The sequence below is a fragment of the Fukomys damarensis genome, unplaced genomic scaffold (assembly GCF_012274545.1).
Source record: "Fukomys damarensis isolate Sample0158 unplaced genomic scaffold, DMR_v1.0_HiC HiC_scaffold_26, whole genome shotgun sequence".
In the NCBI taxonomy this organism is placed as follows: Eukaryota; Metazoa; Chordata; class Mammalia; order Rodentia; family Bathyergidae; genus Fukomys; species Fukomys damarensis.
This window is the reverse complement of record NW_022900938.1, coordinates 714428-729467: the sequence shown is the minus strand read 5'-3', so window position 1 is coordinate 729467 and position 15040 is coordinate 714428. Positions and strand designations below refer to the sequence as shown.

General features: G+C 59.3%; 1 protein-coding gene across 1 annotated transcript in view; it reads left to right on the top strand.

The window, feature by feature from the left end:
* Positions 1-6168: 6168 nt before the first annotated feature.
* LOC104857594 (aldehyde oxidase 2-like) overlaps positions 6169-15040 on the top strand; it is a 42275-nt gene continuing 33403 nt past the window's right edge. Inside the window, exons 1-9 of the mRNA XM_010617594.3 lie at positions 6169-6291; positions 7173-7230; positions 8290-8386; positions 8990-9098; positions 9524-9650; positions 10725-10786; positions 12220-12318; positions 13155-13235; positions 14244-14402. Coding sequence (XP_010615896.1) covers positions 6244-6291; positions 7173-7230; positions 8290-8386; positions 8990-9098; positions 9524-9650; positions 10725-10786; positions 12220-12318; positions 13155-13235; positions 14244-14402 — 840 coding nt within the window. The 5' untranslated portion in view covers positions 6169-6243. The remainder of the gene's footprint in view (positions 6292-7172; positions 7231-8289; positions 8387-8989; positions 9099-9523; positions 9651-10724; positions 10787-12219; positions 12319-13154; positions 13236-14243; positions 14403-15040) is intronic.

Here is a 15040-nt window from a genome sequence, read left to right as displayed (position 1 = left end):
GCTGCCACCAGGGCCACCAGCGCCGGCCGTAGGCAAGAGCCGGCCTGGCCGCTCCTCGGATCTGGTTCCTCGTGGGCCTTGACCCCTGCACAGCCACCACACTGTGACCCAGTGGAGGCCTCGCCACACGTGGTCCTCTGACCCTGAGTCCAAAACATTCAGAACAAACCTCTTGTCCTCACGAAGCACCCAGCCCTGGGCATTGCACTGCAGTCCACAAAACAGACTGCACCCCCAGGGCCCCCAGCTGGTCCTCGTCCACCGTGGCCGCACAGACAGCGGAGGCCTCGAGTGACCTCGGGTCCTTGCCTTGGCTCAGGTCTGAGGCTCGGCAGTCAATGTCTGCTACTGTAGGAGGTGTGCGTGTGCGTGTGCGTGTGTGTGTGTGTGTGTGTGTGGTCTGGGTGTGCATCTTAAGTGTGTGTGTGAAGAGGCAAGGCCTCTGTCATGCAGAAATCACACCCTTACAAAATGCAGCCCAGTGTCCCAGCAGCCTGGCACTGACTGAGAATGTGAGAGGAGAGGACCTCGCACAAGCAGCGACCGTTAGAGGGCGGCCCTGGGCTTCAACCTCAGGACCACAAAACCCAGACAAAAATGAAATGGGAGAGCAAGCCGCAGACACAGGATGGATCAGAAGTTAGTTTATAGCGTCTGTTATGTGGCATGCTGAATACTAATTTAGATAAGTGCCTGCTGCTGTCTGACTTCAAAACGAGGCTGTGGGAGAGCTGGGTTTCGAGCAGCGGGCGTGGGCCTGGCCAGTGGCCTCTGTCACTCTCCTCTGGGGTGCGCGGTGTCTCCTGGCTCCTAGGGTTTCTGTCATGAGAAGGGGGAAGGACCAGGGTTCGACTTTGGTTTTAAGTATTCTGTGTTTTGGAATTACTGTGACTGGAAAGTTTTTCCACTTCCATCTTTATCTACTTACTGAGGTAATCACAAAAACTATTAATTTTTCGATTTTTGTTACTTCAGTCACTAGACTGTTTCCTTCTCCACCAGTGTTTATCTTAATCCGTTTTCTCACCTCCTCGCTGTTTTACTACAGCTGTTACAACCTCCAAGGCAATGTTATGTAGGAACAGAGAAAGGCCATCCCGTCTGCTCCCAGAGTTTAACTGAAGTCTTTTTCACTTTGCCAGTACCTTTAGTTCCTGGCTTTTCTGAGTAGCCTCACTTCAGCAGCAAGTGCTCCTACTTCCTTTTCTTACACTGAGAGCTTTTGGGGACCGGCCACTTCATGGATGATCCAGGCACCCATTGATTTGATTCTTTGCCTTCTTTTTGTTTTTAATACGATGTACAAAGTTGGATTTTATAATGTGATCCATTCCTGTTGTTAAACCACTCTGCTGTTTCAGAAACAATCTTTTTTGGAATATTATCTTGTTAAACATTGCTGGATTCTGTTCTGCTATTATTTTACTTAGAATTTTTGCATTTATACTCACAAATGGAACTTGTGTACAATTTTTTCTACATCCATATTGGGTTTGGTATTAAATTTTTTAGATTTATAAGAGGAATTGGGCAGAATTTCTACTTTTATATGTCAAGGAGAGTTTAGTATTGCAGTTATCTATTTATTTATTTATTTTTGATACGGGGAATTGAACTTAGGACCTTGTGCTTGCAAGGCAGGTGCAGTGCCACTGAGCTAAAGTCCTGGCCAGTATTGTGATTATCTTAACAATTACACAAAATTTGTCTCTAAATTCGTGTGCTCCTGGGTCTTTGTTCAAAAACCCTCTGATGTCATGAGCTGTCTCACTGGGTGTCAGCTCTCTGACCCCTCTGTAGTTTTCATTCTCCCTCTTACCACTGTTAATAACACACACCTGTGTCTAGGGCTTTCTTTTCTAATCTAATCTGCTAATCATTATTTTTAAGTGATAGAATTAATTTCACTCAAATTTCATATAATAACTGAAAGTTTTAACTTTTACTTAATACCTCTCATACTTATTGCATAGTATATAACATACTGCATGATGTAGATATTTGCACATTTGGGAGTTCAGCTGCACCTTCCGTTACTCATCTGTGTTGATCACTTTTCTGAACACCTGACACCCACAGCTAGAGGGGCTTTATTTGGCTCACAATTCACAGAGGGTCAGTCCATAGCCAGCAGGCTCCAGGGCAGGGCAGCACGGCAGATGGGCGTCGCAGAGGAGAAGCAACATGGTGCTCACAGGGCAGCAGAGGCAGCCAGGGGCCTTCTCCGCGCCTTCCTGCCTCTTTTGTCCCTTCCAGACTACTGGGATTAGGGCGGTGCTAGACCACTCACTCACAGTAGTGGTTTAATGACCACGCGCCTTTAATCCCAGCACCACACAGTCCAGATTTAGCCACTTCTGACCGCGTGAGGCTGTGGGGGTGTCGGGCCCCAGCTGTCACATCTCCACCACCTACAGGCGCACACGTATATCTGTGTGCCTCGCCCATCACCAGCCAAGGCCACTGGACAGTGGGGCGGGCTGAGTGCCACCTCCTGGGACTTGGCGGCCCTTTCCCCTGGCCTTCCTGTCCCCTGTGCTCCTCTCACTGCATTGCCCTGGAAGGACGGCATCACCACATCTGCAGGCACCCAGCGCCCTCTGCCCCTCAGCCCTGCTGCTCTGGCTGCACCCTCTGGCGTCCACTGTGTGGCCCAGACTCCTGGTGCTGAGCTGATTCTGCTTCCTTTGCCAAACTTGCTCTCCAGCCTAGAAGACAGACCATGCAGAAGGCGTCAGGGGACGTGGCCGGTTGTCGTGGTCTCCAGCAGGACTCAGGGTGGCCTGGGCACACAGAAAGCTCCTCAGTGCTGCGTCACCCTTTCCCCCACTGTCCTTCTCTCCTGCCACGCGTGGGCTCTTGTGTTGAGTCCCACATCTCGTGTCCTGCACTCCTGTGTGACCATGCAGAGTGTGACTACACCGTCTCCACATTACTCCCTGGGTTTCAGCCTTGACCGTCCTCACCTGCTCTCCCCACTGGTCTGTCTGTGTGCACAGTGTTTTGGGGGAGCCATATGCCCCCCAGGCAGACAGCGCTGGGCATGTCCTGCTGGTCCCCAGGGCTGTGTGGACAGCAAAAGTGGCAGCTCCTTCTTCCCTCTTGGCCAGAGTCACAGGCCAAGGGGCCACCGTGCCCGCCCCCAAGAGCCCTGGGAAGAGTCCACCTGGGTCCTCCGGGCTGGAGGACTGGGGAGCCTGGGCTTGTGGACACCACACCCGGGCTCGGCTCCTGTCGCCTGTGTCCTCTTCCCTCCTGAGCCTCTGCCAGCTCCCAGGGGACTGTCCTCAGATGACACAGGAGCACAGGGCCACACTGCTCCACAGAATGTCACCTCAACCAGATCACTCTGCAAGTCCCAGGCCCCAGGGAAGATCATGGAGCAGGCCGGCCACGCCACGTCCCCTCAGAGGTCTGCAACCCACCCACTGCTAGGAGACTCTGGTTTGAACCCCGGGTCCCTAGGGACACCACTGTGGTGGCAGCAGGCAGTGACTTTAGTCCACATGCTCTGGTAGCGGCCTCTGCACACTGCCCAGACCTGGGCAGGAGGGGTTCAGCCGCCCAGTAACAACCCCCACCACCCAGGACCCTTCTCTCCGCCGTCCCTATCCCTGGTTTTCTGCGCACTGGTGTCAGAACCCCCTTCCTCAGAGCCCGGGCTTCCCCTCCTGGCAGAAAGGTGGGAGCAGGGCCGGGAGGAGGAGAGTGTCTCAGTGAGGTTCAGTGGCGGCCAGGCAGCCCCGAAGAGTGCCCTCCATCTGCACACCATACTCCAGCACTGGGTCCAAAAAGCCCAAATGGAAGGTCGCGCCCCGCACACCTCTCCACGACTGAGAACAAGCAGGTGTGTTGCTGGGTTTTGCAGACGGCTCTGTGTGCTGTGGGAGAGGGTGGAGTTGTCTGGCTGCCATCGCTCACCGTGGCCAACAGGAAGTTGGCGCGAATCCGGCCTGTTGTGTAACCGCGCGCCTGCACATGGGCTGCCACGGGAGCACTGGGCTCTGAGAAGCAACAAGAGATCCAGGGCCCCCCGGGACCCAGTTGGAGGATTCAGAGGAGACGGCTGCAGGCTGAGAGGAGCCAGCATAGTGGCCAGGAGGGCACGAGAGCCATCCATCCAGGATGCACACACTTCTCCTCCTCTTTCATTAAAGAAAAACAGAACAAGTCACTGCTTCACTCCACTGTCTTAAGCAGGATTCAAGAGCCAGGCCCTGGGCGGGAGCTGCTCCCATCCCTCAGCCACCTCTCCCCTCCCCGCTGCACCTGCTCCTAGCTGGAGCCGCCTTTGTGTGATCTGTTCACATTTGGTCCACACCAGCACTTCCTGCACAAACCGGTTCCCAGGCCCCTGCAGCACTGGCCCCTAATCCCAGCACCTGTTGCGTCCAGCTCCCATGCCTCTGCCCAGTGCCCCGCTTCCCGGGCACACGGAGGGCTTGCTCTGATCTGCTTGCGACCCCGTGGCTCAGGCATGTTCAGCCACTGTGCCCGAGGTGCCGCTTTCACAGGGAACAGCAGAGGAGGAAAGGCAATGGGTCGGTTCTCCTGCGATTGAAGTCCCCACCAGAAGGGTCTGGGGTCCTCGCTCTCCCTGCTTGGCCTCCTCCCCTCTGCTCCAGGTGCCCAGCCCCACCCCCAGGCCTGCATGTGTCCTGGCCCTGTCTTTGTCCCCAGATACGGGAGTTCCCCTGAAAAGCATAAATGTTTACCTGCACTCGAATTGCCTTAGGAAACTTTAAACACGAGAAAAGGCCATGGTGGCTGTGTCCCCTGCACCTCAGCCCCTGGTGTGAGGCCACTCGCTCGCCATGGATGGCGCCCCCCAGCCTGGCTCTTCCCGGAGCCCATGGCCTCCTGGGGCAAGAGCCGGCCAGGAAGACCCCTCCGCTGCAGCCTCCCGTCCTGGCCTGGTTTTCAAGGACAGTGAAGGTGACAGAGGAGCGGAGGGGCTGGGAGCCATCTGTGGTCGCAGAGGAGAGGGGAAGCCAGTCGAGGGAGGGTCGAGGATGCAGAGACTTCTGTTCTTCCACAAGGAGCCCCAAGGGCATTCGCTCCCTGTGGGAGCCGCTTGGCCTGGGCTGGGACTCACACTGAGTCCCAGCCATGTCCCTGAGCACCTGTGCAGGCCGAAGACAGCATGAAGCTCTGAGGAACTTGGGCCCGGAAGCAGGGGCAGGACAGGTGTCACTTGTGCTCCTGCCACTGAGCCCAAGCCTGGGAGAAGAGGTGGTGGTGGGGATTTCCCTAACCGGTGTGCACTGAGCTTCCCTCCTGGCCTGCCCTGCCAGGCTCCTCCACGGCTCCTGGGGTTCTGTTTTTGTTTGGGGATACTGGGGGTTGAACCCAGACCTTCTCAGTGGGCTACATCTCCGCTCGGCTTCTTATGTTTTGAGATGGGGTCTCTGTAAGTTGCCTAGGGATGGACTTTGGATCCTCCTGCCTCAGCCTCCCAGAGTGCTAGAATCATAGGCCTGCACCACCCTGTCCAGTTCCAATCTTCCTCAGCACGTGCGAAACACTCACACTTCAACACCAAGCTCCCCTCTGCAGGGAACAGAGACCGAGTGCCTGAGGCCAGAGCACTGCGCTTGTGAAGGAACCCAGTGCTGCCAGCACCTGCATTTCCGGCCCCTGTGGCAGAGGGTGGCCAGAAGGAAGGTACCCCTCGGCCAGCCGGGCGTGAGGACGCCGGTGTCTGCCACTCCCAGCCTGCATGTCCGTTCCCACAGGAAGGCTTCCTGGAGCCCCACAGCACCACGGCACGGAGCAGGCCCTGCCTGCAGGAGGGACGCGCTGGAGGGGCTGCTGCGGGGCCTTGGGGTTGTGTCCCCTGAAGGGGCCACCTGGCCCCACTGCCTGCAGCCCCAGCGACCTCGCTGCCCTGCTGCCTGCCCTCAGGGCCTCGCCTGCTGTTCTGCTTAGTGACTTGGTCTCCCGCATGCAGCCCGGGGAGGAGGGCAGTGGTGTAGAGGGCACGCAGCTGACCCCAAGAGCACTGCAGGTGAGCTTTCCCCGCTGCCCCCGCCAGCTGCAGGGAACCCGAGACAGGTGCGCTGTGCCAGGGCCAGCGCCAGCCTAAGAGGGTGGGGCAGAGGCTGGGCCCGGCTCCAGCTCAAAAGCCAGAAGCCAGGCATCACCGCCACCTGCCCGCTGCCGCCCGGCTCTGCCCACCCGGCTCTGCCTCACTGCCGGCTCCCACTCTCCTCTCCTCCTGTGGACAGACAGCTCAGCCCAGCCATGTCTCCCAGCTCCAATGAGCTGATTTTCTTCGTGAATGGGAGGAAGGTAAGCGCTGTGCAAGCCAGGAGCCGCAGCTGGGCCGGCCTGTCAGCTGGTGGTTGGCCCCATGCTCACAGCCAGGCTGAGACCAGAAGGTTCCGGAGCCTGCCGGCCCTCATACCCAGGAGTGTGTGCACAGGCACAGCCTCCCGCACCTTCTCTGCTGACCAGACTTCCTGCCCAGCCCCGCTCTGCCGACTGGAGGCAGCCTGATCCCCCCAGGCGTCGGTTCTGGGGTCTTGATGGCCACCGCCCCTCCTGTCCCCACTGTCCTCCACGGGTGTCCCGGCAGCCCTTTCCCACTCGGCACCACTGCCCCTCGGGCACGAGACCTCCCAGGACAGGCCTCCTGGCCTGGAAGGGGCAGCAGCTCTCAGGTCTATTTGAGGCCACACTGCCATCCAGCGCAGGCAAGTGCCCCAGGGTGACAGCCCCTCTCCGCCTCCCTTCGCTGCATGAAGCCCGGAGATCCCTGATGTCCCCAAAGGTGCCCCCCAGAGGCCTCAGAGATGCCCCCAAACTCCTCCAGCGTTGCGCCCTAAAGGGCCTGTTGTTACACATGTGCATGCACAAGCACACACGCACACATGCACCACACACATGACACAGGCACACACGCACGCACGGAGCACTCCAAGGCCCTCCCCGACTCCAGGGCTCTGGGGAGCACAAGGGATGGAGCTGAAGTCTCCAATCAATGGTGGCACAAGCGTGCAGGGCCCAGACCAGGGCATCCATGCCCAGAGCAGCCCCGCTGTCATTGCGCAGAAGAGGCCCCGTCCAGGGAGCTGGCTCAAATGCTGCCGGGCGCAGGACAGCAGTGTAGGGCCAGTCAGGTCTAGGGTCACACACCATCCACGCTGACCACCTCTCCTGTCCCCACGCAGGTGACAGAGAGCAATGTGGACCCAGAAGTGACCCTGCTGACCTTCCTGCGGAGGAACCGGACCCTTTCAGCCAGCCTGGCAGAGCTTGTTCTCCAGCCCAGCCCCTGCCCTGGCTGTCAGCCAGCCCGGGTTTAGGGGTGTCGGGTTGCAGGGCTGGTTTGGGGAGGATGAGGTGTCCCTGAGCAGTTTAGGTCTGATTCAGAGGCATGAGGGGAAGCTGAGCTGTTCCCTCAGAGCTGCCTGCAACCAGGTGTCCAGTGACAGTGGCCGGGGCACATGCAGCCCTTGTGCACAGCACCTTTCCCAGGCCAGGAGAGCCCCTCCCGGCCTGTGTCCAGGACAAGAGCACACAGGTGCCACCGACATGCTGTTCCTGACAGCTCTCAGAGCGGCCAGAGTGGCAGAAAACACAGCGGCATGGCCTGGCCTCCACACAGGTTTAAAGGCCCACGTGGCTCCTACTGAGTTGTCCACACTTGAAAATTAGGAAATTTAGGGGCTGGTGATTTACCTCAGTGGTGCCTCCACCTGCCTCACAAGCACAATATCCCGAGTTCAATCCCTGGTACCAAAAAAAAGGAAATTTCATGCTGAGAAGATCAAGATCCCCTTCGCTCTTCTCGTGACCAACGGGGAGGTGACCGGGCCAGGGCTTCGTGAGGCGTCCTCGCCGTCAGTGGCCTCCCTGGTCGCCTCTGGGCTCTGGTAGCTGAGCCCAACAGCGAGGAGCCAGATGACGGCACAGCTGGCGGATCTTCTCAGGGCACCTGGTCAGGCACAGCAGGTCCCACACACTTGGGGACCCAACTCTCAGAGAGGCGGAGTGAAGGCAGGGGCCCAGGCTAAGCCTGGATTTGGGGTCCGTCCTCGTGGCAAGGCCAAGGCCAGGGGGAGGCTCGAGCAGGTCCTGAAATCGGAGCCCAGAGGCTCATGGCCTCACTCCCCATGCCACTCAGGTCCCTGAGAGACTGAGGTGAACTGTGATGAGGGTTTCTGCCACACCCCGACAGAGGCCTGCGATTCCGCCCGCCTTGGAGGAGGGCAAGGGACTTTAGACCCTCCTCAGGGACCCCCACTCCAGGCTTGCCGTGGCTCTTTTCCTTGACCAGCCCTCCAGTGGGCCTCACAGGAACCAAGTCAGCCTGTGGAGGTGGAGGCTGCGGTGCCTGCACCGTGATGCTGTCCCGGCATGACCCAGCCTCGGGGAAGCCAAGGTGAGCTTTGTTTCCCCCACCCCTGACACCCTCACCTCCCACAGGGAGTGGAGTCGGCCCTCTCAGTCCCCTCCGAGGGGGAGACCAAGGCTCAGGTAGACCAGGTAACTTGCTTGAGGTCCCGGAAGCGGGAAGCTGTGCTCTCTAGCCTGAGCGAGCGCTCCTCCCACCTTGGGGCTGACAGGACCTAGGGCTGGGGCTGCCATTCCCCTCACTGAAGCCACTCTAGGACTTGCGTTCCTTCCAAGTCCCCAGCCTAAAGCAAGAGACAGCTTCAAAACACAGGCTGGCCACCATGACGGGGTCCTGATATGGCTTAAATTAAGCCCAAGTGTGCAGATCTGTGTAAAGACAGGTGTGGCTGTACAAGGTCCGTGTCCAGCAGATACCAACAGCGGTCCAAATGCAGCCCTCAGGGTCAAGACCGTTCCCACTGCCCTCAAGGAGTCCAGGCCGAGCTTGGAAAGCTCTCCTGAAGTCAGGACACCAGGCTCATCCCAGCGTCCCTGTTCCTGCACAGAGCAGGGACCTGGCTGCCTCCTCCTCTGTCCCCTCCCCACTTCCGGGCCACCCTAAAGTGTCATTCTCCTGTGACTCCCACAGACACTTCTCCGTGACCGCCTGCCTAGTGCCCTTGTGCTCGCTGCACGGGGCGGCCGTCACCACCGTGGAAGGCGTGGGGAGCATCAGGACCAGGGTCCACCCCGTGCAGGTGAGAGCAGGATCCACTTCCCACTTCTGACTCCATCTCTTCCCACACACTGTGGACCGTGCTGCCTCAGCCTCCAGGTCGTCTCGGGTCCGTGGAAGTCTGAGTGGGTTCTGTCCAGGGAGTCAAAGGACGTGGGGCCCACCTGCATCAGGCAATTGTCTTTCTGTTACATCTCACGCATCAGTGGTCCACAGGTATTGATTGACCACTCCTGTCGCCGCTCAGGGGACCATTCGAGAGCAAAGAGGCTGTGCGCCTTGCAGCGCAGGTCCAGAGGTCCTGGGGTGAGGTCCTACCTGGGCCAGCAGCGAGGAGGGGCGGGGACGTCTGCTCAAACACTGGGCTCCACCATGAGGCTGGCAGAGCAGGCCCCGGCAAGGCCGGGGTGACGGGGGACAGGGCATGGCCTTGCTCTGTGCCTGCAGGAGAGGGTCGCCAAGAGCCACGGCACGCAGTGCGGCTTCTGCACCCCCGGGATGGTGATGTCGCTGTACACGCTGCTACGCAACCACCCGCAACCCACAGAGGAGCAGCTCCTGGAGGCCCTGGCGGGTGGGTGTGCCGAGAACCCAGTGAGGGCCTGGGGCTCTGCACACCCCACCCTCAGCATGTCGCCCCAAAGCCCTGGCACCGTGGGACTGCTCACATCCAGTCCCCTTGCGGCCTCTGGGCTCCCTGATGTGCCCCACAGAGCACCCCTATGACTGGGTTTCTTAGAGCCCGGGACATTCATCCCCCACCAGGTGTGGGGGCTTCATCCAGGGAGAGAGAGGCTCCAGGCACTCCTGGCTGTGGGCGTGTCTGTCCCACTGCGTCCCAGCCCCACGCGGCCGGAGCAGGGCCGGCCTTACCCCAGCACAGCCTCGCGTGGCCTCTGCTGAGCTGGAGAGGTGCTGCTTCCAAGTGGGCCACGTTCAGTGGATCAGGGCCAGGCCAGCACAACTTCTGCAGCAGGTCACCCATGGGTTACCACACCGCTTCTGGGAGAGGAGGGCTTGAGCACACAGACCCGGCCAGCCGGAGCTCTCTGTCTGTCTCTATGTCTCTGTCTCTCTGTCTCTCTGTCACTGACTCTCTCTGTCTCTCATCTGTCTCTGTCTCTCTGTCTCCGTGTCTCAGATTAAGTCATCCGAAGTCCCCACCTTCCAGAATCCTCTCCCACCCCTGCGGCTCCTCCCCAAAGCCCCGCCAGGCCTCAGCCCCCATCCTCCCACTGCCTTCTCCCACCCACGGGGCTCCCCGTGGCCTCTGCACCTGTCCTGCCCGTCCCTGAGAGCTCGGCCCCACCACCCTCAGCTCGCCATCCTCAGCCCAGCTTCCTGGCACAGCCTCTGCCCACCCCAACCTGGTCCCCGGAAGCCTGAGGCCCCAAGTTCACCCCACAGTGGAAGACACAGACCCTGATATGCAGATCCCTGTGCCGCCCAGACACTAGCCCCCTGGGATCCGGGCAGAGCAGACTCCCTGAACCCCTGACCAACTGCCCGGCACAAGGCCTCATCGCCTGACTCAGCTGAGAGCCCCTTGCTGCCGGTGAACTGGCCTTGGGGCCGGGGTCAGCCCAGCACCGCGACTGACAGAACAGATGTGTTGGGGGTCACCAGCAGCCGCCCCCTCTCCTCCCAGGGAACCTGTGTCGCTGCACCGGGTACCGGCCCATCCTCGAGAGTGGCAGGACCTTCTGCTCGGTGAGTGGGGCTGGGGACGACCCCAGAGCACGGTGGCAGGGCAGCACTGGGCAGGGACCCAGGAGTCACCACAGACCCCACGGGCTGGGACACAGCCCTGGGTCTGAGCTCTCTCCTGAGCTGTGACATCCACACTGCAGGGACCAGGCAGTGCCCAGCATGCAGACTCCTCTCTAGTGCTCAGGACAGGCGAGGGGCCAGGTGGCTCTGGGAGCGGGGCTGGCAGGCCAGGCGGGGCCGGGCTGACTCAGGCTGCCCTGTGCCTGGGCGTGGAGCCTGAGCACCTCTCAGCACTGGGCAGGGGCTTGGCAGAGTGGCCCTCGGCTGTTCAGGACGGAGTTGGCGGCATGGACAGCAATCAACAAGGACACGTGGCCTTCAGCTGAGGGTGGGTGATGAGAGCTACACAGCCCGAGAGCCATGTGCAGGTCCCACGCCTTCCTCCAGCCACTCAAGGGGCCTGTGGCTCCAGAGGGCTGCTGTCACCTGCTTCAAGGTCACCCCGCATGCCCGACATCAGCTCTCCCCAGTGAGGACTGTGATCAGGCAGCCAGCACCAGGAATGGGCACGGGTGCTTGAGTGGGGACAGAGTACATCAGGCTATATTCACCATCCCTTTCTATTTATATATTCAGTTATTTATTTGGGGTTTTCTTTCAGCTTTAATTGAGTTTATTGGTACATTTTAGGGATACAGTACAGTTACACTCATTGTTGGGATCTTGTACCTCTACATGACAAGCCTTGATTCTCATTTTTCCCCTTTCCCCTGCCCTCCCTTTACCCCCTTATTTATTTGTTTATTTATTTATTTGTTTGTGTTTTGAGACAGCGTGCTGCTATGCAGTCTAGGCTGGCCTTGAGTTCACTGTGTATCCCAGGCTGGCCACAAACTCCTAGCAATCCTCGTGCCTCAGCCTCCTGAGTGCTGGGATTTTAGGCATGCACCTTTACAACCAGCATAAAGCAACTTAAAACTTGATTTTACCACTAGAAATTAACCGTAAAAAATTCAGAAATATACACAAACTGCACATGGAATGAACAAAAATGTCCATGTACTATGTGCTTTATAAATATGTACTATATCAATATAGTACAGTCCTAAATATGTGTTGCATCAGACTAACACCAAAGGAACGGGATGAAGACTACTTATTTCTTTTGGACGTCTACGTTTTCTATGTTATTTTATATTTTATATTTGTTACAATTTTATGTTGCATGTCATACTCTATGCCATGTGTTACTTTACACGGCATCACACAGTTTATACAATATAAATAACACATCGTTCTGCTCACCCCACTCTAAGCACACAGCACAGAAGCCCACTCTGGGCTGCACTATCCTGACCTCCACACCTGCAGCTCCCGCTGCCGGATTCCGCCCTCTCAGGGCAGAGCTCGTGACTCAGAGTCTCTCCTCCCAGGCCTCGGGCAGCTGTGGGCAGAGAGCAGCAGGACAGTGCGGCCTGGACCAGCCAGGGGACGACTCCTGGCCGGCAGGGAACAGCGGCCTGCCTGCTCCTGTGAGTGTCCCCGTCCATGGTGGAACAGTGGCCATGTCCAGGGGCAAGCGCCCATGCCTGGGGTGTCCAGCAGGGCTGTGAGCAGCCAGCTACGGCCCTCACTGGTGACGCCCATGCACTCCCTGGAGCTGGGTGCAGGGGGCCCAAGTGCCCTGTCCCACCCTCTGGCTTCTCCCTTCCTGGTCTGCAAGGCTGGAGCAGCGAGCACAAGCCTTCCAGCAGCAGCAGCAGCATCACCCAGAGGATGGGGGCCGGGCTCCAGGCCCCTGCATCTCCTCCTCCCTCCAAGGCAGGGCCCTGTCACAGTCCTGCAGGCTTCCTGGCCCTGCTGTCTGAGACACTCAGCTCCCGAGGGCACCGCCAAGGCCCTGGAGGAGCAAAGAGGAAGCGGGAGCAAGAGGCCAGCATGGGGCACCGGGGCCCTGAGTGCCCACAGCAGCCTCAGACAGAGGCACTCGCGGGTCCCAGCTCTGCCGCCTCCACCTTTAGGGCTAGAGAGTGAGCCAGACCCCAGAGCACCCAAGCCAGCCCCAGCCTGGTGGGAACCCGGAGTGGGCAGCGGCTCCACACTCACCCAGAAACACACACCAGTCCCAAGGTGGGGCTGGGGGTAGCCGGCCACACGGTGTGCCCTGCAGGGACACATCCAGATGCATCTGGGGACCCTGAGCTCCGGGGGACCCTGCCCTGTGCCCCCTGGAGCAGTGGTGATGACGGCCCACACTCAGCTCTCAGGAGCGCTCTGGGCATCTGTCGTGTGGGTTTCCGCGGGGGAGCTGGCCTGTGCCCCCTGCAGGCTCACTCCCCGCCCAATGCCCCCTCCTCTACCCCCACAGATGTGCTCGGAGTTGTTCACCACGGCCGAGTTCCAGCCCCTGGACCCGACCCAGGAGCCCATCTTCCCCCCGGAGCTTGCAGTGAGAGGGGCTGCCTGCCCCCACCCTGAGCCTTGCTCGGAAAGCGGGGTCCCCACCAGGACTCTGCCCCAGACCACCCGGGAGGCCAGCCCACGTCCAGGCCCCGTAGCCCGCTGCCCCCCGCCCCAGCTGACCCAGGGCTCCTAGGACAGGCTCAGAGAGTGCCTTGTGTGTTCACTCCATCCGCTCAAAACCTGTCAGCAGCAGACCCTGGGGTGGCAGGGACAGAGCAGGGCTGACAGTGTCTGCTGGAGGAGCTCTGGTCCATCTGATGACAGACAGAGAGGCAGATGAGAGCGAATAACAGGCAAGAGATACATGGCGTCAGCCAGTGCAGAGTGGCGGGAGGGAAAAACAAAATAAAAACGGGACAGGACATAGGCAGCTGCAATCTAAATATCCAAGCCAGGGAAGACCTGGCTCAGAGCTGCCATCCGAAGACATCTGCAGAAGGGACACACGGTCAGGGAGAAGGTAGTGGGCAGCAGGAACAGAGTCCTGGGCTCAGACAGCACTTGGGGTGACTCTGGGTGGACGTGTCCGCCTCAGTGTCCCCCGCCTTTACCCTTCATGAGATAGGCGCTGTCACTGGGGCGGCAGAGGAGAGACCTGTGCCTGATGCCAAGGGCGCAGCCTTGGAGGCCCAGGGGGAGGAGGGGCCCTGGGGAGGAGCCGGCGTGCTCACCGACAGAGGTGGTGTGGCGCGGACATGGCCCAGAGAGCAGGGAGGCCCCTCGCGGTGGGGATGGCAGAGCTTCGGGAGCCTGGGCTGGGATGGGAGGGATGGGAGGAGCTCAGTGTGGGATGGAGGGAGCATGAGGCCTGTCACCCTCTCGGAGGTGCCGGGCCCATCCTGACACGTGTGGGCCACAGTGGCCAGCATGGCTGCCATAAGTAGGACTGCAGGGCCGGGGACCAGCTTATGCCAAGGCTCCGGGTCCTCCTGGGCATGGTCCTGGGACCCTGGCCAGCCTCTCACTCATGCACACTCTCGTCACTTGTGCCCAGCGGATGGCAGAGAGCCCAGAACGACACACACTGACCTTCCGTGGGGACAGAGTCACCTGGGTCTCCCCTGGGACCCTGCAGGAGCTCCTGGGGCTGCGGGCACAGCACCCCAACGCCCCGCTGGTGCTGGGCAACACGGCCCTGGGTGAGTGGACGCCGGCAACTCTCTGTGGCTCAGGATCGTGACTGTGCCCTGAACAAGAGAGCAGGTGGACTCCAGAGGGGACGCAGGTGGCCAGGCCATAGGGGCAGCTGTGAGATCGCGGATTTTAGTCACTCAATCTTGCCCCTTTTTATTTTTTGTTAAATATTGAGTAGATATAATTTTATTAAAATGTATGTGACATCTTCTCACCACAATGGCCTCACAGACCCATTTTAAGAACTCAAACTTTAGCCAGGTTTTGTGGCAAAAGCCCGGAGTCCCAGTGCTCTGGGAGGCTGAGGCAGGATGATCACAGGTTCAAGCCCAGCCTGGGCAACTTAGTAATTTAATAAGACCCTGTCTCCAAAAATTAGAGAATAAAAAAGAACTGGGCCTGTAGCTCCAAGTGAAAGCCGTGTTCATTCCCAGTACCAAAAATACCCAAACCTGCAAATTTTACCAAGAACTTTGAAGGCCCAGGGCCCCTCTCAAACCACAGCTGGCTCCTGCAGGGAGCCTCCAGCTAGACTCGGGGTTTCGACCTTAATTTTGGGACTCTACACACATCCAAGTCCTGACCAGGCCGCGGGGTCCCGCCCGGGCCGAGGGCCGTGACAGCCCCGCTCTGCGCTCTGCCCGTGCTCGTTCGCGG